This window comes from Diuraphis noxia, unplaced genomic scaffold, assembly GCF_037042655.1.
Source record: "Diuraphis noxia isolate RWA-SAM2 unplaced genomic scaffold, SU_Dnox_SAM2 contig0001, whole genome shotgun sequence".
Classification (NCBI taxonomy): Eukaryota; Metazoa; Arthropoda; class Insecta; order Hemiptera; family Aphididae; genus Diuraphis; species Diuraphis noxia.
Genome location: NW_028301711.1, coordinates 65676013 through 65702245, shown reverse-complemented (window position 1 = coordinate 65702245; position 26233 = coordinate 65676013). Strand labels below are relative to the sequence as shown.

General features: G+C 28.2%; 2 protein-coding genes and 1 pseudogene across 2 annotated transcripts in view; all 3 read left to right on the top strand.

Moving 5' to 3' along the window:
- The window catches only part of Spt-I (serine palmitoyltransferase subunit I), a 44786-nt gene that overhangs the window by 16107 nt on the left and 2446 nt on the right, over positions 1-26233 (top strand). The window contains exons 3-9 of the mRNA XM_015518966.2: positions 10129-10230; positions 10579-10741; positions 13445-13577; positions 13677-13797; positions 19507-19698; positions 20832-20943; positions 21432-21694. Coding sequence (XP_015374452.1) covers positions 10129-10230; positions 10579-10741; positions 13445-13577; positions 13677-13797; positions 19507-19698; positions 20832-20943; positions 21432-21694 — 1086 coding nt within the window. The remainder of the gene's footprint in view (positions 1-10128; positions 10231-10578; positions 10742-13444; positions 13578-13676; positions 13798-19506; positions 19699-20831; positions 20944-21431; positions 21695-26233) is intronic.
- On the top strand, positions 14909-17763 carry LOC149061335 (uncharacterized). The gene is made up of 2 exons (XM_089216499.1): positions 14909-15260; positions 15546-17763. The coding sequence occupies exons 1-2, from the start codon at positions 14924-14926 to the stop codon at positions 15683-15685; spliced, it is 477 nt and encodes a 158-aa protein (XP_089072625.1). The 5' UTR covers positions 14909-14923; the 3' UTR covers positions 15686-17763.
- On the top strand, positions 16364-17761 carry LOC149061336 (uncharacterized; annotated as a pseudogene).

The window sequence follows — 26233 nt, the reverse complement described above, 5'->3', positions numbered from 1 at the left end:
GTATAACTCTGTATTGAACCATGTTTTTCTGTTAGTATCTAACCAAAATATCACAATTTTTTTGTAAACCGATCTAATAGGCAAAACCTTAGCTCTTTATAATTTTTGATTCGTTGAGCCTACCATTGTTTTTTTATCTAAACAGATTCTTATCATTTTGTTTTATTGAAGTTGTAATGGTTTTAAATCAATTTCGGACAGTCCACCCCACACTAAACATCCATATTGGAACACTGATTGATATAGATCTAAATATATATTGCGTAATATATTTACAGGCAAGATATTTTTTAGTTTATAAAATTTGTGGAGTGAAGACTGTAGCCTCATTACTATATTATTTATATGCAAATTCCACTTAAAATTACTTTCAAATGTTATACCTAGATATCTGGTAGACTGGACCCTTGAAATTTTTTACACAAATCATCATTACAATCAGCGACATTTTTACAACAATGTACTGTTAGTTCCTTAAAAGGAATAACCGAATTGTAAATACTGAATGTCATAAAATAGGAATTTTTATATTCAAAGATAATTTCTTTGAGTTAAAAAGATTTACTACTTTTTTGAGCTCAGATATTGCTTTAAGTTGCACAGAAGGCTATCTGTGAAAAGTAGTCAAGTGTCATCCGCATATGTTACAACTTTACCATCTATATTTATATTACATATACAGTTATTATATAAAATGAAAAATAAAGAACCAAGAACACTACCTTGTGGAACTCCGCATATGATTTTCCTTTTTTGACCTAATGTTTTGTTTATTTTAACTATTTGTTGCCTATCTTTTAGATAATTTCTAAACCAATTTAAACTAGTTGTTTTTATGCCAAAACTAGGTAGAGTCTTTATTAGTTCTTCGTGATTAACCATGTCAAATTCCTTTGCTAGGTCTAAGAAAACAGCTAAGGTTTTTTTACCACGATCAAGAGCATTATATACGTGACTCGTGGCGCTATAAAGTTCATTTACTGTCCTTAAGCCAGGACTAAAACCATATTGATTTTTAGACAGTACCTAGTTTATATTTTTCTAAGTAATTAATGAGTCGATTTTTAATTATTTTTTCAAGAATTTTCGAAAAGTGATTTAACATTGATATCGGCCTATGATTATTTACGTATTTATGATCACCACCTTTGTATAAAGGAGTTACTACTGCAATTTTGAAATTATCAACAAAAATACATTTTTCAATACTTAAGTTATATAAATAAGTTAGTGGTCCTATAATAATTTATTCAATGTACTTAATTAATTTTACCGTTACTTTATCGATTCCAGCAGCTGTTTCGTCCTTAATTATATTTGAGACTTCTTATTCTGTAATTTTTGTACTAAAAATATCATCAAATGAGAGATCACTTTTATTATCTTTAAAATTTGTGTTATTCTCTAATGTATTTTTCCCTATTTCAGAAAAAAATTTGAAACAGCGTGTGGCTCATCTAAGACATTTATAACTTTGTTATCTATTAATATAGATTTTATTTCGTTCAATGAGTTTACTTCAGTGTTTGTAATTTCCTTAATTAATTTCCATGTCAATTTTGGACTTTATGCAACATTTTTAAATTTTGTTTAAAAAAAATTTATTTTGGTGAGTCTTAAAATGTTTGTAAAGTTATTTTTATAATTGATATAATACTTTAGTAAATTTGTATTATTTGGATGTTTTTTAACTTTCAATGCGATTTTCTGTTTATTTCGTGCTGAACACAGTAGCCCTGCAGTCATCCATTGTTTTATTCTTTTGTACTTAGCACTTATATTTTTAACTTCCGTTGCCAGGGATATTCTATATAATTTAATTTGTTATAAAAAATATCACAACATTTATTTACATTCTTGCTGTTGTATAGATCTATCCATAGTTCAGTTTTCAAATTTTTAACTATTTTATCAAAATTAATTGATCAAGATTATATTGGGATTTAAAATTATTTTGTTTTACTAATAGAATTGCTAGTAACGTAAAGTAATGATCAGTAATAATTGTTTGAATTACACCAGCATCAATATTTCCTACTAAATTGTTATTTTGTACAAAAATATGATCTAAATATGAATGCCTAGAATTTAAAGGAGTCCTTGTGTATACATTAATATAAGATTTGAAACCACATATAGATAACATATCCAAGTAATTATTATCTACTGAATGTGTTCCCACCATATTTATATTCATATCACCCAGAACTACTGTAGATGAACTATTTACATTTTTAGATTCTAAACGAAGTGATGAATGTATTGATTTTACAATGATGTGTGTGTGTGTTTTTTTTTTTTTTTGTTTTTTTTGTGTCTGTGTACAGCATAACTAGTCGAAATAATGCTTCGATTTCAAACTTTGGGGGTGGTTATAGAGTGGCATTATAGAGGTCAATAGTAAACATTTTCCAACAGTTTTCAAAAAAATCGAGAAAAACAAAAAAAAAAATGACAGAAAACGGGAATTTTTACGCAAAATCAGTTTTCGACCAAATCGATTTTTTTATATGGTTGTAATTCAATAACTAATAACTGTAAATACTTGAAATTTTCACCAAATGTTTATGTTAGTGTTATCTATACACAGTTTAATTTTCTTTTTTGAGTTATTTATAGACCACTGAAATTTTCAATTTTTTTGAGAATTTTTTTTTTAAGTGTCGATAAAAAATTTTTGGCCTAATCAAAATACTTGAAAATTTAATACAAAGTTCCCCATAAGTTATTCTTATAGTGATTAAAAAATTATAAGAATACATAGGCACATTTTTTTTTATAAGCGTTTATAGTTCAAATTTTTACGAAATCTGTCAAAAATGCAAAAATTTGCAAGTAATTATGAAGCTGAAAAATCATAAAATTTTTTGTGTTTATAACTAAAGATTAAGAATACAACACTAAGTTTTCCATAAGTTTTCCTTCAAGTAGCTATAGAGAAATCTCGAAGCGTCATTATAGGATAAATTTGAGATGCGTTTGAATTTTAAATTTTTACGAAATAGCGTTCCGATAACGATTTATCCTGAAACGATTTTAAATATTTGTTAGTATTCAAAAAGTATAAGTCGTAGATACGTGAAAATTTTATCAGTTATTTAGATTGGCATTATCTTTACATGATTTAATTTTAAAAATATTTTGACTTTTTTTGAGATATTTATTGACAACTGAAATTTTCAATTTTTCTGAAAATTTTTTTTTGAAGTGTCGATAAAAACTTTTCGGCCCTATCAAAATACTTGAAAATTGAATACAAAGTTCCTCATAAAATATTCTTATAATAATTAAAAAATTATAAAAATACATAGTCACAATTTTTTTTTATTAGCATTTAAAGTTCAAATATTGACTAAACACGTTAAAATTACGGCAATGTTCAAATTATCTTAGATAGAAATTCATAAAAGTTTTTCTTTTTAATTTAAAGATTTGAAAATTTAATACAAGGCTCCTATTATATTTTTACAATAGCAGTTGAAAAATAAAAGAAATATACAGCCACAATTTTTTTTTTACATGTATTCAAATTTTAATTTTGACAACATACGTAAAAATCACAAAAATTCGTAAATTATTTTACCCTAGAAATTCATAAAACATTTTCCTTTTATACCTAAGATTTGAAAATTTAATACAAGGCTCCTAAAATAGTTTTACAATAGCATTTGAAAAATAAAAGAAATATATAGTCTCAAATTCTTTTTATAAGAATTTACAGTTAAAATTTTGACTAAATACATAAAAATTACGGCAATGTTCAAATTATCTTAGATAGAAATTCATAAAAGTTTTTTTTTTTTAAATTCTAAGATTTGAGAATTTAATACAAGGCTCATAATATATTTTTACAGCAGCATTTGAAAAATTAAAGAAATATAATATAGTCACAAATTTTTTTTTTACAAGCATTTAAATTTTAATTTTGACAACCATATGCGTAGGGTGATCAAATATATCGGGGGGGGGGGGGGGGGCTGCAAAAATAATAATACTTAATAAGAAAAAAAAAACTAAACTGAATGAAAATAAGACATTTATTTGTTTTCAACTATAATTCCAAGCGTCTATTAGTTTTCCAAAATTTTCTTTTGCCAACATTTAGTACGTCATTTGTTTGTATTTGTTTGACCAAATTCAGAATTTGTTTGATGTCGGTTCACCTCGGAAAATCGGTTTTCCGTGCGGGGGGCTGTGGAAACGTTTCCATAGCCCCCCCACCCCGTTAATTATTGACTTTTCCCAAATTTTCTTTTGCCAACATTTAGTACGTCATTTGTTTGTATTTGTTTGTATTTGTTTGACCAAATTCAGAATTTGTTTGATGTCGGCACGCCCCGGAAAATCAATTTTTAACAACAGTATTTATTATTATATATTATCTATCTATAAGTATATAATATATTATGTTGTTGAAACCTGATAAAAATTAATACAATTCTTATTTTTATAATATACCTACTGATTTGTGTTTATTTAATGTAATATATACATTATAATTACATTGACACCAAAAAAATTACTTAACATTATATGTATCGGGAACATTTTTAGTTCGAAACGTTTGACATGTTATTATTTTTTGCTGTTCATACATTTTTTGAGTACGAACTATTTTAATTTTCGAACTTTTTTGTTCGAGTTCGGTTCGGTTCAGATTTTTTAAGACTTGGTTCGAATTTCGAACCTCGAACAGTTCGGCCCTCGTATTGATTTTACCATGATGTGTGTTTTTATTTTTATTTTTTTGTCTGTCATCACATTTTAGGGCAGTAAAAGTGCTTCGACTTTTGACTTCAGTACCTCGTTCGATGCAGAAAGTGAATCTAGTTGGTACTTTGAGGGGTTCTTAATATTATTATATAATTCATAGTCAATTTTAGTTAAAAGTTAAAAGAAAAAGTTATTTAGATTGGCATTTTCTTTACATGATTCAATTTTCAAAATATTTTGACTTTTTTTGAGATATTTTTTGACCACTGAAAATTGTCTTTTGAATTGTCGATAAATTTTTTTTGGCCCTATAAAAATACTTGAAAATTTAATACAAAGTTCCTCATAGGTTATTCTTATAGTAATTAAAAAATTATAAAAATACATGAGCACAATTTTTTTTATTAGCTTTGAAAGCTTATAAAAAAAAATTGTGACTATGAATTTCTTTTATTTTTCAACTGCTATTATAAATATATGTTAGGAGCCTTGTATGAAAAAAATTGTTCCTATGTATTTTTATAATTTTTTAATTACTATAAGAATAACCTATGAGGAACTTTGTATTAAATTTTCAAGTATTTTTATAGGGCCAAAAAAAAATCTAAATAATTTGTAAAATTTTCAAGTATCTACGACTTATACTTTTTGAATAATTACAAATATTGAAATTCGTTTGAGGATAAATCGTTAATTCAAACTTTGAAAGCTTATAAAAAAAAATAGTGACTATGAATTTCTTTAATTTTTCAACTGCTATTGTAACAATATGTTAAGAGCCTTGTATTAAATTTTCAAGATTTTCTACCCAACAAATACATTTTTATCGATATTTATAGAAAAAAAATTAATATGTCAGTAAAACGCTCAAAACAAATCAACATATTTTGAAAATTTTATAAAATATATAATATGCCTATATATACATTCAGTGAAAATTTCAAGTATCTGCGGTCATTTTTTTTAGAGTTACACCAAAATAAAAAAAAAAAATCGCTAAATGTGAAATCCAGTGAAAATCCAATGTTGTAAAAATTTAAATGCTCATAGAAATTTAATTTGAATTTCCGGTGGAATTTTTATTTGTGATAGAGATTGAAAAACTTGTAAGGAATGATGTATTAAATTTTTAAATCTTAGATTTAAAAAGTACATTTTTTATGAATTTATAGCTTAAAATAATTTGTGAATTTTTGTGATTTTTACGTATTTTGTCAAAATTCAAATTTTGAATGCTTATAAAAAAAAAATTGTGACTATGAATTTCTTTTATTTTTCAACTGTCATTGTAACAATATGTTAAGAGCCTTGAATTAAATTTTTAAGCTTTTATACCTAACAAGTAAATTTTTATCGATATTAATTTAAAAAAAACTAATAATGATCGAAAATTGCAAATACCTATGAATAGTTCAACTTAATTCGAAAATTTTTGAAATCTGCATGGCGGATAGAATATCCTTTTGAATAATTACAAATATTTAAATTCGTTTGAGGATAAATCGTTAATTCAAACTTTGAAAGCTTATAAAAATTGTGACTATGAATTATATAATAATATTAAGAACCCCTCAAAGTACCAACTAGATTCACTTTCTGCATCGAACGAGGTACTGAAGTCAAAAGTCGAAGCACTTTTACTGCCCTAAAATGTGATGACAGACAAAAAAATAAAAATAAAAACACACATCATGGTAAAATCAATACGAGGGCCGAACTGTTCGAGGTTCGAAATTCGAACCAAGTCTTAAAAAATCTGAACCGAACCGAACTCGAACAAAAAAGTTCGAAAATTAAAATAGTTCGTACTCAAAAAATGTATGAACAGCAAAAAATAATAACATGTCAAACGTTTCGAACTAAAAATGTTCCCGATACATATAATGTTAAGTAATTTTTTTGGTGTCAATGTAATTATAATGTATATATTACATTAAATAAACACAAATCAGTAGGTATATTATAAAAATAAGAATTGTATTAATTTTTATCAGGTTTCAACAACATAATATATTATATACTTATAGATAGATAATATATAATAATAAATACTGTTGTTAAAAATTGATTTTCCGGGGCGTGCCGACATCAAACAAATTCTGAATTTGGTCAAACAAATACAAACAAATACAAACAAATGACGTACTAAATGTTGGCAAAAGAAAATTTGGGAAAAGTCAATAATTAACGGGGTGGGGGGGCTATGGAAACGTTTCCACAGCCCCCCGCACGGAAAACCGATTTTCCGAGGTGAACCGACATCAAACAAATTCTGAATTTGGTCAAACAAATACAAACAAATGACGTACTAAATGTTGGCAAAAGAAAATTTGGGAAAAGTCAATAATTAACGAGGTGGGGGGCTATGGAAACGTTTCCACAGCCCCCCGCACGGAAAACCGATTTTCCGAGGTGAACCGACATCAAACAAATTCTGAATTTGGTCAAACATATACGAACAAATGACGTACTAAATGTTGGCAAAAGAAAATTTGGGAAAAGTCAATAATTAACGGGGTGGGGGGCTATGGAAACGTTTCCACAGCCCCCCGCACGGAAAACCGATTTTCCGAGGTGAACCGACATCAAACAAATTCTGAATTTGGTCAAACAAATACAAACAAATGACGTACTAAATGTTGGCAAAAGAAAATTTTGGAAAAGTGATATGTGGGGGGCTGGGGAAACGTACGTTCATTAGAATCAATATTATTTGAAATATCTCTTTCAATATTTAGTATTGCCAGTGAAACGGCTGGTTGTACAAGTGAAGATAAATATTATAAAAATGATTAAAATGATATCATTTTATAACTCTTGATAACAATAAACTCACAAAATATTATGTTAAGTATTATCGCCGATAAATAATTACAAGAGTGATCATTTTAGTATTATCATTCATTTATTCGTCACAAGTTCAATATAATAAGCACAATAATTTATATTTAACTATTTTAACTCGACGAAATAATCAAAAATAATACAAATAATTCTGGGGGGGTCTAAGCCCCCCCTAGATACGCCTATGTTGACAACATACGTAAAAATCACGAAAATTCGCAAATTATTATAAGCTAGAAATTCATAAAAAATTTTCTTTTAAAATCTAAGATTTGAAAATTTAATACAAGATTCCTTAGAAATTTGTCAATCTTTATCACAAAAAAAATGTCCACCGGAAATTCAAATTAAATTTTTATTAGCATTTGAATTTCAAATATTGACAAAAATTCGTCAAAACCATGAATATTTGCAGATTATTTTGTAGTTCAAAATTCATAATATTGTTTGTATTTATATCTAAGGTTATAAAATTTAACACCAAGTTTTCCATAAGTTTTGCTTCAAATAGCTATAGAGAAAATTTGAAGTGTTATTATAGGAAAAATGTTTTGATTGTTTGAGTTTTAAATTTTTATGAAATCGCGTAATGATTACGATTTATCCTCAAACCAGGTATTCTTATATCTATGATAATATAACTATATAAGGTATTATGAATTATGATAACTACATGATAACTACACTAATTGATTAACCATGCCTTATGCAAAATGCGACATAATTGAAAAATAAAATATTTATTTCAAAATATAATATAATATGGCAATATTAAAATATAATATATCCTAGACTGACAAATCATCTCCGTTCAGAACCGTTTTTCGTATACAATGATACCTATCATTGCATTCAAATTCAAATTTAATCCCATCCATTACAGTAACCTACTGTACAGCAGAGCGACATCCACGACTTACCCGCTTTTTTTCATTTAATAATATATTTTTAAAAGTTGTCAAAAAGTCATAGCTATCCATAGCCGGTGATCTATAGATACAGAAAAAAATTATACTACTATTTACAATGTTTAAAGTTATTTTTACAATATTTGTCTCTGTTACATCAAACTCAATACAATCTAAACATAAATTATTTTTGTATAAAATTATAACACCATAATTTTGGTTTCTTTTTTTTTGAAAAAAACATGTCATAATCAGGTAAAATTATATTACAGGAATTTGTATCATGTCAGGTTTCAGTTAATACTATAATATCTGGTTTACAAATATTTTTTTCACTTTCAAGTAAAAGTAATAATTCATCTACATTTGCATTTATACTTCTAATATTACAACTCAAAATATTTGGGAATCGTTCTTGTACAATATTATATTTAATTTTAAACTCTGAAAATAATTTGTTTTGTATTCAAAAAAGCTATTTATTGTGCTGATACTGTCCATAATGTAACAAAATTATTTTATTTTATATTTTTACCTCTAGATTATTTTAAACAATTAACTTTTAATTTTATCTAGGATGTTTTCATCATTTATATAGATTGTATTGGAGTTTTCTGATAAATAGTTTATTGTTTTTAAACCACACAAACTTGTAACTGTGTTCTTTGGCTAACATACGAGTTTTATAAAAAAGATTTCTGTTCGTTTGAGTTAGATAATTATTTATATAAATACCATTATTATCCCATTTGTCATTTACATTTTTTGCAGATGGTCTTTTCTTTCTTACTAAATCGATTAAAGTTGCTTCATCTTATTTTGACTTCATTTCCGCCACTATTTTCCCAGACTTATTGTAATATTGTTCATAGTTTTGGATCTTACATGACATGCATTTACTGTAGTTAATTGAACGCCCAGTGCTGATGTAATAGATTCTACAATTTTTCTACAGTTTTCATGTTCTTGTATGGGGGTACTCCAATTATTTCAACGTATTCCCTAGTTGTTATTGTTCTAATATGTTGATTCGTTTATTAACTATATATAATTCGTTTCCTAATTTCAGATTTGGTTCTTTTATTTTTTTGTTTTCCTCTTTTAAATCTTTAACTGCTGTTACCAAAATTGTATCATTATTGTGTTATTATTATATTAATTTTGATTAGATCTAAGTGATTTAACATTTATTTACTTTTTTACGTATTACATTTTATAAACAATTTTTTGATTGACTTGTGATTATATTAATTGTAATTGCTATTTATTTATTAGACTACCTATATTGATTTTGATTAGTTCTAAGTGAATATTCGTGTATACCTTTTTTACGGAACGCAACTAAGGTGACCCCAGTACAGCGTTGCTGAGTTGATCTACCAAACTATTCTTATATAATTGTAATAATAATATTAATACGGAAAATAGGTACCTACCAACGAAAAAATTTTGTTTCTAATTATCTTTTTTTTAAAGAAAAAAAACCTATTTATATATCAATATTATAAATCTTATTTATATTAAATTGGTGGTTGACTGAAGTGAAAATATTTTTTCTCTCAAAAATGAAATAAATGCTGTCACTAATAAAATAAAATAAAATATGTTAACAACATCATTATTTCCTGGTGTCTAATAATGTGAAATGTGATTACTTTTCAAGCCGGATATTGAACAAAAGATACAATTGTGGACTCCAAAACCCATGGTAAATACAACTTCCCCATCTGCATTGCCAATGGAAAATTATATCATTGATGGAAAGGTAAATATAATTAAGAAGATGCTACACTTGCATGTGTTGTCATCAACTTACAAACTTACAAATGGCATATTTAATATCTACTATAATCGAATTCAAAGATAAAAAACTAAAAACGCCAAGTATGTGTATATTTGTACATTATGGCTTCTACGATATTTTGATTTTAAAGCAAGTATTATTTTGTAGGTATATAAAATTAAATTTGCCGTGTTGTACATTTGTAAGATGGAGTCAACATATGTAATATGCTAGTGTCTTGTTCGAAATAATAACCATTACTATAATATGTGTATGCATAAATGTATGTAATTGAGTATTTGTTTTTTTTTTTTCAATTGTTGGTATTAGACTGAACATTATATCACAATTAATGGCAGATCGTGTATAAATTTCGCCACCCACAACTATTTTAATTTTATTAGCGAAAAGTTTATTGAAAACAATGTAGTAGATGCGGTGAACAAATATGGTATTGGTTCTTGTGGACCCAGGGCATTTTACGGCACATTTGGTAAGTAAAACTGTTGCGTCGAATTATAGTTTTCATTTTTTTCTTTTTCATCATAGACACCTTATTTTTATTAGCAATATCACCATACATAATGACGTTTACTCTCTCTTAAATTAATTTTTCAATAAAATGAGAATCAACGAATAATGAATTGTTAATTAATAATTACATTATTTTACATAATTATTATCTTATAGTTAGGTAATGAGAAGCAACCGTTAAAAAAATATTGTTATAAATTCCTGAAAATCGTTTTCATTGTACTTTCACGATGAAAATATATCTTATAAATTAGATTTATAGTAATTAGATTATTACTCTGGATATCTAAAAATAGAAAAATGTAATTTTTACATTTAAATTATCTGTAAATGTAATAGATTAGATCAAAAATAATAAATTATTATTAAGTATTATAAAGTACACTACTATTTAATTTTTATCAAATTTATGATGTTTAAAACGATTTAAAAGATAAACCTTTACTATGTTTATATGAATGGGCTGTATGTAACGGATATTCGCATATGAAGACTCTGACATTAGAGAGAGAGAGGAGTAGAGATCTATTTTTTAACAATGACAAAGCTAAGCATTTAGAAAAGAAGGGGTGTTTTGAAGATGTCGTTTAAACGGCTTAAAAAATTTAAACCGTTTTAAAAGTTAAAACGCTTGCATTATGTAGTTTAAGAATTAAAAATCAATTTAATTTCAAACCGAATTAATGCTATAGTATAAACGTAGTAATTGTTCAACAATACATATTTTATAATTATGTATGTTTTTATTTTTGTGTCTATCATTATCTTTAAGAGCAATAAAAAATCTTTTTAGGCAAATGTGTGAATTTGAAGGTGATGTACTAAACGGATCTAGTTCATCAATAATTTGCATAAGTATTATATTTACAGGGTAGGAACACTATTTTAGTGAGAACCTTGATTAGTGGCTACTATGAAGGAATTTCTCTTTCTAAAGGTTAGATATTGCATTATCTGGTTTCAAAATATAAAGTTTTGATAAAACTGGATCTTTCATGTTGTATCTATTTTTAATTTCTGTTGATGCTTTTAGAAAAAACTCTTTACACCCATAATTTAAACACAATTCTTTAATTAAGTATTAATGTTTTTAAATAACAATTTTACCGTTATAAAAATCATTTTTCGAATATTATCTTTGCATAATATGTCTGGGCGATCAATATGATTGGCAACTTGTATACCTAAATACATGTTTATAATTTGATGCTCTTCACTTATACGATAGTAATACCTAAAATAATAGTAAATTGTGAATATCTTAATAAAAAATGAAATAAAATAAAATTTCAACTTTTACCATACTCAAAACTCAATAGTTAATGGTTTATCATAAAATTATAAGGCACATAATTCAATTTTAGTTTTTATTACTTTGTGAATATAGACGACATTTTGTACTTAATATTTAAAATAAACGTAACATTTTAATTAATCAATGTATTGGCAATAATTTAAATATGATTGTAGGATAACTATAAATATTAATGAGATTATACATGCTCTTATAAGACTTTTAATATATAATTAATTGTTAAGTAGACTTTAACTCAACAATTAATATTTTTAATATTTCAATTAAATATATGTTTTTTAATAAAAATAGATAGGTATATCATAATAACATAAAATATTTTAGACTAGCATAAGATATAGTACGTATAATAGTATGGTGTTTAGTTAAGAATTGATTTGTAATTCCTTCAATGTCCTCAATAAAGTTTTCTACTATATTCAATATTTCTGGATTATTGAATGAATCCACTTTTAGATTTAAAATAGTATTAGAATTAGAAGTATTACTCGTGCTAACACATACACATGGTGGCTTTCGTGATTTTTTAATATTTTCTAGATAAATTGGGCCTGATTGGACTATTCCTTCTTTTAGTCGCCACTAATTGTACGAATCTAAAATAAGCCAATATTATTGAATATACATTTTTTTTTTAAATTAAAATTAATTTCTGTAAGTAGGTACACAGGAAAAAATAATCAATAGTTATAGTCTGTTGCACTGTTTAAGATATAAGGTATATCTTAAATCATAGTCTGTACTCTGTAGGCATTATATTTCAAGTAGGTACCTACGTACCTTAATTGTGCAAGATTCCCAAAACTTCAAAATATTATCCTCTTTAAAATGCTTTTCGCAGACATATGATTTTTCAGTGAGAATAAAATATTTTCTCGGAATCTTCATCTACCATTTTTTTCTAAGATCAAGCTCTTTGGGAGCACAAATTTTATAATATTTTTATTTATTGCTAGTGCACCCCGAAGTACAGCCCACAACTACACTCAAATAACTTTGATATTAGCATCAATTATTTATTTTTATGATTACTGAAACAATTGTTTTCTATAAATTTTGATACAAGAAAAATGTCTGGACCAAAATCTTAAAAATATAATACCATTGATTATAAATAATTATATTATTAATTATTCTTTAGTTAGATACTTTGATGGTTCAATTCTTATATACTGAAAAAGGGTAATTGTGATTGATATGATTTTAATTACATAGCATAGTGGCGTACAATAATTTTAAATTGTTATGTTGATTGGAGAGCTAAGGAACGAGTACATGTATTTTTTGGTATACAATACGTAAATTAAAGTTATAAAAAATTTAATAGTAATTAGAAATTTTTTTTAGATATACACATTGAACTGGAAGAAAAGATCGCTAAATTTATGGGAATGGAAGAAGCCGTTATATACTCGTACGGGTTCTCCACAGTGACCAGCGCTATTCAAGCATACGTTAAGTCTAGGGACATTGTATACGTGTATGTAGTAAATAGACACTATATGACATAGCCAATATGACACTAGAATCACCTGTAGTGACTGTTTTTCTATTGTTAATAAGATTGGAACGTTTTTAGGGATGAAGAAGTGAACTTTGCAATACAAAAAGGTCTACAATCTTCTAAAGCTGAACTGGTGTACTTCAAACACAATTGCCCAGAAGACTTGGAACGATTAATCATGGAGAACAATTCAACAGTAAGTAATCTTCCAAAACTGTGGAAAATGATAAGATAAATTCATCATCATTCATAAAACGAAAAGGCCTATCTGATCTTTGAACGATACAATCGAAAATTATTTGTGTGGGACTTAATGCTAATCACCACATTCAATTGACAGTTAATTATATAAATTATAAGTGTAGTTTGGAAAAATATTTATAACGCTTGTAAATCTATTTTATTTTAACAAAAAATATACTACAGCACAATGCTTCATATATTAATCTTGGCTAAATATAGTATAATTAAAAATAAACCTCACAGTTTTTCTCACGCAGTCGTTGTGTACAGTCATGTGTCTCGCGTTTTGCTGATAAAGTTAAATATTCTATCACAGGTCCTGGTTTTCAGTTAGTCGGTAATAACGGTAAGCCACTAAACAATTTGTCCATCCCGGCCTCACTAAGCCTCCAGCTAATTGACAATCTTCCATCTCTAAACGTATCTAATGTGTCTAGCACGGCTTTCAATTATAATAATATTTCAACGCAAGCCGATAATTCGACTGGGTCAATGGTCATGGACGTGAACGACAACGATAACGGCCTCTCTAATGAGATCGTTACCGGTTCCTCGTCTCCAACACCGCCTAGCTTTTCTCTACAAAAAAATACAATGATACCTTTAATAATAATAAATATGTCAATATTCTACAACAATCATTTTCATCAGACTATATTGGGCCTGTAAATGTTTTAATTGAGAGCTCCGATGAAAATACAAATTTAGGAAACTGGCATCCTTTTGGGTCGCTAAATTCTTTTCGAACAATTTTATTAACATTAAGCCCGTGGGCTCTAAAAAAATTAAAATTACTTTTGATACTATCATAGATGGTAACCTCTGTATAAATTCTAATATTTTAAAAGAAAACAATTACAATGCATGCATATATTCTACGCTTATTTTTTTCGTACGGAATAATTAAATTAGACAACACTGTCTCGGGAATTAAATTATTCAAAAGTGTCAAGTCTCATGTTACTATTGATGCTTTCAAGCGTGTCAACATCAAAAAAGATGAAAATATCGTATAGACTCGCATTGTTGAGTTAAAATTTGTTGCTCCAAAAATTCCATCGGTTATCTCTGTTTTCAACATGGTTTTCGAAGTTAAGCCTAGCATCCGGTCCCCCGTCCAACGCAACCGCTGCCTACGTTTCGGCCGTACTCAAAAATGTTGTCGCAGTGTTCCCAGATGCAGCCATTGCGGTGAAACCAAGCAATCGATCGAATCCTGTTCCTACTCTCAAGCCACCGATCCAGTATGTCTTTTCTGCAAACAACCTCATCTTGCCACGGGTCGCAGCTGCCAAGAATGGTCAACCAAAAAAGAAATTAAAAAAAATATGGCCCACGAAAATATTTCTTATAAAGACGCAATCATTTTTAAGAAAAATAATTGTTGTTATACTGCTTTTTCATTAAATTGCCAGCCTCTTATTTCTGAAATCTTAAAGCCTTATACCTTTCTTCATGAAGAAAATATACCCAGATTTACCTTCACGTTCCCTAACAATTCCACTGTTCAAAACCTATAGGTCTGATCGACCGGATGGGTATGGTGGCGGAGCCATAGTTATACACAATGCCTTTAAATCTAAACTGATCTCTATTGACATTGCTACTAGAAACAAATACATTAGTCACAAAATTGACATCATTGCGTCGAGATTTTCTCAGTGAACTCATCTTCTCCCTTAAAAGTTTGGTCTCGCTATGTCCCCAATAGTTCTAACGTTTCTACCGACTTGTGGCTGGACGTATTCAACCTTGTCTCCCATAACACATTTCTCGGTGATAATTTCAATGCCTTTCATCTTGCCTGGGGCTCTGGTTCGGTATTACGCCGTGGTAACTAGATTTATGGTACTATTAACTCATTAGGACTTTGTATACTGAATGATGGCAGCTCCACACATGTCGGTCGTCTTGACTCAACTAGCAGGGATTTATCATTTTATTCCCTTGATCTTATCTGGAATCTATGATGGCAAACTCTAAATGAGCCTCATGGTAGCGATCATATTCCTATTATTTTAACAGTGAACTTCAATCCAACCACCCTCCATACGTCATCAAACATCAATTTTGATGACATCCCAATCAATACCAGACCCTTCAACTATTATAAGACTAACTGGTCATCTTTCCCTCTACAAATTCAGAACTTAATATCCTCTCTTACTGATTTCTTGCACTCACTTTCATATTCTACCCTCACCAGTATCATTAGCAAGTCTGCCGAATCTACTGTACCAAGGAACAGATCAAATACAATTTTTGCTAACCTTCCCCTCCCCGGGTGGAATCCCCTTAGCAATATTCTGACAATTCAGTAGATACTTACCTCTTGGATCATTTATTGTGTTATGCACATTACTAAATCAAACTCCAACACTTCTTTTCGTCCAATCACACTCTCATCTTCTCTATGTAGAGGTTTTGAATATTTGCTGAAATCCAGGCTGGATTAGTGGTTGGAATCCAACTTTATCTTATCGGCAAACCTGTTTGCATTTAGGAAAGGTATGGGTACCATGGAATGCCTATCAACACTTATTGGTAATATTTACCATTCCTTTAATAATAGAGAATTTCTCGTTGCCACTTTCATCGATATTCGTGGCGCCTTCGATTCTGTTAATGTTCCTGCCCTCATCTCCCACCTTCTCTCATTGAATGTCCCTTATATATTTTGTAATATTTAATTTTATTTATTAATTTTAGAAAACGTACTTTCTCTTCTCCTTTTGGATGGAAGTCGATGGACTTCTCGTTATACTTTTACTGGTCTCCCCCAGGGTAGCTTTCTCAGCCCAAAACTATTTAACGTTTATATGAGCATTGTTGATAAGCATCTCTATCACTCGGTCATAAATGCCTTATTTATGCTGATGATCTAGTCATTTTCTCTTCAAATAAGTTCAACAATATTCCCATCGAGAACATCAATTCTGCCCTAAAGGATCTAAGGACTATCCTAATTAAATGGTCATTTGAAGTTGCTCCTAAAAAATGAAAATCAGTCATATTCACTCGCTATGGAAAATTAAACCATCTTAATATATATTTTGATAACAATATTATACCTTTTGTTCCTAACATTACTTATTTAGGCATCATCCTTGACCCCAAACTTCGTTGGTGATCACATATTATTTCACTCACAGCATTCGCTTCTATTTGGCCTAACTCCTTAGATAAATATAAACTGATACCTGGTGGGACATTCATCCCTCATGTTAATTATCCATTTACTTCTCAATTATACGCTCTAAACTTGACTATGGTTGCTTCGTTTTTGGATCTGTTTCTTTCTCTAATTGGAAGAACTTAACAAACTTCAGATCTCCTGCCTTATAACCATTATGGGATATTTAATTTCCACTCCATGCCCGGTCATTGAAGTTGAATCTGTTGTACCCTCCTTTCGACATCAGATTTCGCTGGCTTACTGGTAAATTTATTTTGAAATCTTTATCTCATAGTAATCACTCGATTGTTGACATTTTTTATTCATTGTATCTGAATTGGTGCTATGTCTCCAAATCCACTTCAGTCTTATCTATTATCACAAATGCAGTTTCGTGTTTCCACCAATTCACCATCAACTCAGTTAAACTTTCTCTTTATGAGCTTCCTTATGACTCTTTACTATGCTCCCCTCATGTTCGATTGGGTCATCAGTTTTCTGACCTTTCCTCTAATAACTTAAATCAATGTCTTATTCCATGGTCAATGCAGCTTTTTCAAACTATCTTAGTATAAACTTTCCTGACTTTATTATTATTTATACTGATGGTTCAGTATCACCCATTTCTGCTGGCTATGCATTTTTCATTTCAGAATTATATATATCTTTCACAAATAACCTCCCACCATTGTCTTCCTCTTTCTCAGCTGAGTGCTATGCCATCATTGAGGTCGTGACATAATTCTAAGTTTTTCCCTGAATAAATATTTAGTAGCCATTGACGCTATGTCTTGCCTACAACCTTTAGTTTCCAACACTTTCAACTCTCACCTTTCCCCTCTTGTTCTTCGGTTTTCAATCTAAATTAATCAAACTACATTATTCACTTCCTTTGGATTCTCAGTCTCATTGGAATACGTGGTAACGAGATCGCCGATAATTTAGCTAAATCCACCTTCTATCTAAATTGTCCCTCTCTTATACATCTACTACAATCTGACTTTATTCCATTTTAAAACGCTACCTATCTAGTCTATGGTCTTCTTATTGGTATAACTCATCGACTGAGTTCGCTTTGAGATATAAATATACAACACCTGACATCATTAAAAAAACTTGGTTTAATAATCTTAAGTTACAAAGATTACATATAGTCCACTTTAATCGTTTACATATAGGACATTCCTCATTACCTAGTCACTCTTTCAAACTTGGACTAAATGACTCGCCATTTTGTACACTTCATTTATATAAGTGTATCTGTGACCTCTCTCATATTTTATTCAACTGTTCTGCCCTCCGGCTTAAACGACAAATTCTATTAAACACTCTTAAATCCCTTAAAAATTCCTCTCAATCTTTACTCCATCTTAAACACCAAATCTGAACCAGCTATTAAAATGATCACCTTTATACTGGAGGCTGGCTTCATAGTATATAAATATTAATCTGTGTTAATCTTAACTTCATACTGTTTTTTTTAATCAGTATGACCACTCATAGTTATCACCAAATGCAGAACTGTGCACCATCTGGCTTTATCCTATATCATATAGTTATAATAGCACCAGTGATACTAAGGGTTTAATATTATAATCTGTGATATCATATTTATCATTTAATAATATAATAATAAATTGTCTATTAATATCAAATAATTAACATTTTTAAATTAAAAATCATTGGTTGTAAAACATTTAGTTTAGATAAAAAAGAATTAAAAGAAGAGCTGTCTTTAATATAAAATTTTTAAAAAACAGTGAGATAAAAGATTCATTTGAAAATAGAACAGATTAAAAAAAAAACAATTGAAAGGTGGATTTGAAGATTATAACAAATGTTTAATTATAATTTTGTCGATTCCGGCAAATACAGCTTCAAATTAAAGAAGTTTTACTTCGTTAAAGAAACTAAAAACATATCTATGATTTACTAGGTGCCAAAAAAAACTGAGTAGTATTGCAGCTTTCTATACTGAAAGGGATAGAGAAGTTAATTTTGATCAAGTAATAGATGAATTTGACAAAGGCGCATCAATTTGTAGTCGACGAATTTTATTGGAATAAAATATTAATATTAATGTATAAAATGTTTACTATCACAATTTTAATGAATTCTAATAAGACGGTTATCTGTTTTATATGCGTTTTCTATGTTAGTACGTATAAGTTTTTGAACTGTAATTATATACTTTTTGTTTTTATATTTGAATATTGTCTAAAACTAACTAATAAATTTAATAGTCGCTGATTTATTATTGAAAGGGACAAAGCTATTTTTTTATTTTTGATACTTACCTTATAGATTTTTAGTTTTACCACAAGATTCCACTCCCCTCTCCAACATTTTACTTTAGATTACGCCTATGCATGCGTTCATCATTATGTCCTGATAACGTAGTTGTACAAATTAAACTTGAATACTCTTTTAAATTTTTTTGTAACTATTCTGTGTTATATAAATTTTAAATTCTGGTATAATTTACAGAAGAGAAGAAGAAACAGAAGAGCATTTCTAATTGTTGAAGGAATTTATATGAACACCGGGAATATTTGCAACTTGCCAAAATTTATTGAAATTCGAATAAAACATAAAATCCGTATATTCATTGATGAAACCATATCATTCGGCATTCTTGGCGAAAAAGGTCGAGGGATTACTGAACACTTCAATATCCCGGTAATTGCAATTTTGTAAAATATACCTACTTTAAGTAGGCTACTTATATTTTAAAAGTATTCAAGTACAGATACAGATACATATTTCAAAAAGAATATAAAATATAAAATTTATTATTTTAGAACTATTTATAAATACTATCAATTTTTTTTATAAATACATATTTTGTTTTACCTTATTAATCAACTGAAAAGATTTTCATGTTTTATGTAAGAAAATTGAATTGGTTGTTATGCAATATATTACATTATGTGTAGGTAACTGTTAAAGCAGTTGGTACTCACCAAATTTTCGCTTGAGTATAATTTACAGTAGAAAAATACAATATTATTATAAATTCTCCAATTCCGATTTAAAATAAAAATAAAAAGGATATTATATTATTATAAAAAGGAAACCAAAAAGGATATGTATTTTTAAATACAGATAGATACTTCAACAAATATTAAAAATACCTTGTCCAACTTTCCACTTACATTTTTCAAAAATGATTAAAATATGTATTAGAATAATTTTATTTATGTACCTAGGTATTTAACAAAACTGCCGCTAAGAATATTAAAAATTCTATTTAGTTTTCAAAAGGAAATGGATTTTTTCAACTATGAAATAAAATAACCTGTTGTTACTTGTTTTTATATTTTAACATTTGGATAAATTAATTAGTTAATAAATAAAAAATTATTGTATGATATTAGATTTATTTTTCTATAGGGAAAATTGAGGAATTATATATATATTTTTTTTTATACTTTTGATGCTATTTAAGATTAAAAAAACCGTGTGTGTATGCAAGCACAATACTATAATAAATTACTAACCTAGAAAAGGGGTCACCAAATGGTAAATTGTGGACAAATCTTATCTGGCCCGCAGACAAGAAAAAAAAAGTAAAAACCGATAATTTTTTACATTCTGGTTTGTAATTTATCGATTTTCTTCATTTGTTTTTACCAACGTCTACAATTTTGATGGCCCATTAACAATTTCAAGATTTCATATTTGGCACTTCATAAATATTAATAGGTGCCTATTGACCTATATATTACGGCTTAGTTTTCTATGAAATGATAAATTTACAAAATATTGATGTGAATGATAAAGTATATTATTTTTTATTTACTTTTTTGTAGAAAGACGAAGTTGACTTGATCATTGGAAGTTTAGAAACAGCGTTGTCGTCAGTTGGTGGTTTTTGTGTAGGTTCAACATTTGTTGTCGAACATCAGAGGCTGTCTGGTCTTGGTAATGAATACATTTTATATAATTATTTTTATAAGTTTGTTTTTATAATAAAAATATGTCATAGATGATTAAAAATACAAATCAAATGTTGTAATGCCAGGGATATGGAACAAATTTCCTTTTTAAGAACTAAAAAATCGACATTTTTACAACATTTTGTGTTAGGTAGATACTTGATTAGTACTAAGTACATTTTTTTATTATCATTTTTTATATTTCTTTCTCCAAGCATGTACAATTTTTTATCAAAGCAATGTTCAATCAATTTGACTTTAAGCCTTTATGTTTCTAAAAGATCAATTTTCCAAATGGCCTACGACATATATCAGCGTTTGAAGGGCCCCTCCACTTGTCCAGACCACCTGGACTCCTCGTTAATTTGCCACTGAATATTTTTATAAAAGCATAAAATACTTTATTAGTTAATTTTACATTTGAAGGTACTTTAAGGTAGAATATGATGTTTAATGTAGGTATTACATTTTCAGGTTACTGTTTTTCTGCATCGCTACCACCACTACTATCAGCGGCCGCCATCAATGCTTTGGATCAGATTGAAAAACATCCCGAAATGTTGTTAAAACTTCGAGAAATAAGCTCAAGTCTACATAACAGATTTTACAATAGTCAACTGACCAAATATCTTACTCTTGGTTCTGATGAATTTAGTCCACTCAAACATTTGTACCTAATAGATAAGTCTCTATTGCACGCAGAACAACAGAAAATATTGAAAAAAATTGTTGATTACGTAAGTCATGGATGTTGGACCTAATTTAGAAGATACTCATATGATTAAATTTTTATCGTCTTTCTACATAATATGATCAGATAAACTATTTTGACATTAATAAAAACTTATGTTTAGTGTGATAAATGGTAATTGCACCAGGTGTAAACCTACAGTGGACAGTATAGGTAAATAAGTTGTGGCTGGATTTTTATGCAAAACGTATGTAAAATATGACTTATTAATGTCCATAAAATTTAAAATACGCTTATAGCATTTTATAGTTGTTACATAGTATATTGTTTATTTATCTTATTTATTTATATTAATCCGTTATCACTTTTATTTTTATTTTATTTTATTCCGTTATTACTTTTTTTGTTTTTTACTAATTTTGAGACAATGTAGGGATCGGTCGAATGGGGTAACAAAACACGAAGAGGACTGATAGAAATCTTTAACATTCTGACATAGCAGAATTTATGGGGAAATCAAGACTAAACAAAAGTGATCCATTTTAAATCATCTTAAAATATATAGCAGCATTTAGAAATCACGAAATCACAGAAACCATAAACATTTCTATAAATATTTTAATTTATCATTGATTTATAGATATACCATATGTTAATGACTATTGTTTGCCTTTAATATATTAGACATAACACGACAATTTAATTAGTCCGTAAACACTTTATTAAAATACAGTGACAACAAAGTAAAATTATAAACAACAACAAAAAGAAAATAACACTAACGAATTAGCGTTCTGCGTACTTACGCTGCCAGTTGAATACTAACAAAAAAAAAAAGGAAACACTGCTCTCACATGACCATTAGGCAAGAAAAACAATTTTTCAGAGTGACCACTCTTCGCATAATTAATTTATATCAAATATATTCATTATTATATTTTAGATTCTGAACGGAGCGATGAATGTATTGATTTTACCATGATGTGTATTTATTTTATTTTATTTTTGTAACTGTCATCACGTTTTTGGGCAGTAAAAGTGCTTCGATTTTTGACTTCAGAACCTCGTTCGATCAGAAAGTGAATCTAGTTGGTACTTTGGGAGTTCAAAAGTGAAAAATTCTTAACACTTTTCTAAATAATCGAGAAAAACAAACTAAAAATTAAGGGAAAAACGGGAAATTTTACGCACACTCATTTTTCGACAAAATCGATTTTGGTTTTTGATGTAACTTTAAAACAAATGACCATGAAATTTTTACCGAATGTTTATATAAGTATATACTATCTACCATATAATTTTCAAAAAAATTTGACTTAAGTTGAACTATTCATAGGCATTTGAAATTTTTGAACATTATTAGTTTTTTTAAAATTAATATCGATAAAAATGTATATGTTAGGCAGAGAAGCTTGAACATTTAATACAAGGCTCTTATCATATTGTTACAATAGCATTGCAGTTGAAAAATAAAATAAATTCATTGTCACAATTTTTTTTTATAAGTATTCAAAGTTTGAATTTTGACAAAATACGTAAAAATCACAAAAATTTATAAAATATTTTAAGTTAGAAATTCATAAGAAATTTTCTTTTTAAATCTAAGATTTGAAAATTTAATACAAGATTCCTTAAAAGTTTTTCAATCTTTATCACAAATGAAAAGTCCACCGGAAATTAAAATTAAATTTGTATGAGTATTTGAAATTTAAATTTTTACAACACTGGATTTTCACTTTTAGCGATTTCTTTATTTTGGTGTAACTCTAAAACAAATGACCGCAGTTACTTGAAATTTTCACTGAATGTTTATATAGGCATTTTCTAAATTTGATAAAATTTTCAAAATATTACAATTTGTTTTGAGCTGTTTACTGACATTTTAATTTTTCAACTTTTTTGGTTTTTTTTTTCTATAAATATCGATAAAAATTTATTTGTTGGGTAGAAAAGCTTGAAAATTGAATACGACGCTTCTAACACATTGTAACAATATCAGTTAAAAAATATTTAAAATACATATGCACGATTTTTTTATAAGCATTTAAAGTTCAAATTTTGACTAAATACGTAAAAATTACGGCAATGTTCAAATTATCTTAGATAGAAATTCATAAAAGTTTTTCTTTTTAGTTCTAAGATTTGAAAATTTAATACAAGGCTCCTAATATATTTTCACAATAGCAGTTGAAAAATAAAAGAAATATATAGCCACAATTTTTTTTTATAAGCATTCAAATTTTGAATTTTGACAACATATTATGTAAAAATCACGAAAATTCGTAAATTATTTTAAGCTAGAAATTCGTAAAAATTTTTCCTTTTATATCTAAGATTTGAAAATTTAATACAAGGCTTCTAACATATTTTTACAACAGCAGTTGCAAAATAAAAGAAATACATAGTCACAATTGTTTTTTATAAGCATTCTAAGTTTGAGTTTTGACAACATAAGTAAAAATCACGAAAATTCATAAATAGACCAAGGATTATATGCAGAGAAAATACTCTATTTTATGCATGCAAATATGCAGCATAAAATACAGAAATATGCATAGACTATGTTAAAATATGCACTAAGAATTAAATTTAAAAACAATATGAAAAAATTATGATGATGAAATTTACTAACAAAAAAAAATTATTATAATTTATAATTAATAATTATTATATTACATTTATGTAAATTTATTTAGAACTGTAGTTCTCGTAGCAGTATATTACTAAATGTTGCTCCAAGTGGTCCATTGTAAAACTATGGAGCTTGTCATCCAAAATAAGTTTAAATGCAGAAAATGACCGTTCAACATCACAGGACGTCACAGGACAGTATTTAAACTTAAAGGCCATGTTGCTCGTTATTGTATTGGGCAGTACAGTACTTGTGCCATTAATGTAAGGGAATCGTAGCCGGGATTTTTGTTCAGTAATCGAGTAATCTTTGTTTTGATTTTTTCTGAAAATACGTCAGGCAGTTCAGATGCTGTTGTTAATAATCCCTCCATAACTTTTAATGAATTGTGTAGTAACAAGTTTCTTGCTTCTAGACTTGTAATTAGTTCTGGTATTTTAGAAAAATGTGTAAAAATCAGATTTAAATCATATGTTGTATTGACGAGGTTTCAAATGCTTCCTTGGCATCACGGATTGATAAGGCTACAGAACTTTTGGTTAATTAACGCTTTTATTTCCATGAAATGTTCACTGTAGAAGCAAGCACTTTTGATCCAAGTGCCCCATCGCGTAATGACAGGTTCTGGTGGAAGTGGTCAAGTCGGCAATTGTTCCGTGTACGTTTGTATTCGCGATGGTGCTTTCATAAATACTTTCATCGTACTTTTTTCACGGCAGAAATAAGTTTGTTCACACTCAAAAACTCATTTCGAATTTCTTTAGCAAAGCGGTGAATAGCATAAGCAAAGCAAGTTACGTGGATCAAGTTCGGATAGAAAATTTTGAGGGCTACTCCAGCTTTCGTCGTATATGGAGCTGCATCAGAAATAAAAATGCAAACTCTCTCAGCAATAGAAGTATCGACAAAAAATGCGGTGATACTGTCGTTTATAAATCGAGCTATAGTTGAATGGTTGACTTTTTCAAGTGCTTTAGAAGCAATGAGATATGCTGGAGAAGGTTCTAGGCCCTAGAGGAATGTTACTCGCTTTTAATGTCTCTCATAAATAATTGTTGAAATTATCCTTGCGAGTTATACTGTTAGTACGAGGCTGTGATATAAGCGCCTGGCTACCAGAAGTATGGGTTGTCTTACTTTTTTTTTCAGAGGCTGCTATATGAGTTGCTGTTCGTATATGCTGGACAATTTGAAACTTTTTTGAACACGGCACTTTTTTCTTACATATCTGGCAGTACACAACTATTCCGTCAGTAGTAATTACTACGTTTAAACGTCCCTGGATATTCATTTATCCAAACACGAATATGTGTATTTTTAATAGGAGGCATCTTATAAAATAAATTAATATCTTAACGTGTACGATTTGGTGATTCGTGAGAGACTGAAATGTGAAAATATAAAAATTATAATATATATAAATATAAAAATAAATACGAATTGATTTTGTTCGAGGCACGTGCAAACGATTAAACGATATCTTATCGAGTTTTCGATAAGATATATAAATAACGACAGCAGTAGAACTAGTCCGGTCAATTAGTTCGGTCGGTATGACGTATTATATGTCTATATAGTATGCGTTTTAACACAGTTTGATCAGTGTGTTTTTTGTTTAAAAATACGATTTTATGCCATTTACATCGTGATCAATGAAATATGCATACTTGGTAAAAAAATACGATTATATGCAAATGCATATGCAGATATATGCATATAATTCGCGGTCTATATCATAAATTATTTTATGCTAGAAATTCATTAAAAATGTTCCTTTATATCTTAGAATTTAAAATTTTATATAAGGTTCCTAACATATTTTTACAATAGCAGGTGAAAAATAAAAGGAATATATTAACACAATTTTTTTTTACAAGCATTCAAAGTTTGAATTTTGACAACATGTGTAAATATCACGAAAATTCGCAAATTATTTTAAACTAGAAATCCATA

Excerpts from the sequence above, each read along its gene's own strand:
- LOC149061335 (XM_089216499.1), top strand. The coding sequence starts at position 14,924 with ATGGTTTTCGAAGTTAAGCCTAGCATCCGGTCCCCCGTCCAACGCAAC. Across the intron at positions 15,261-15,545 it reads TTTTTCATTAAATTGCCAGC|TCCCCAATAGTTCTAACGTT; the intron begins CTCTTATTTCTG and ends GGTCTCGCTATG.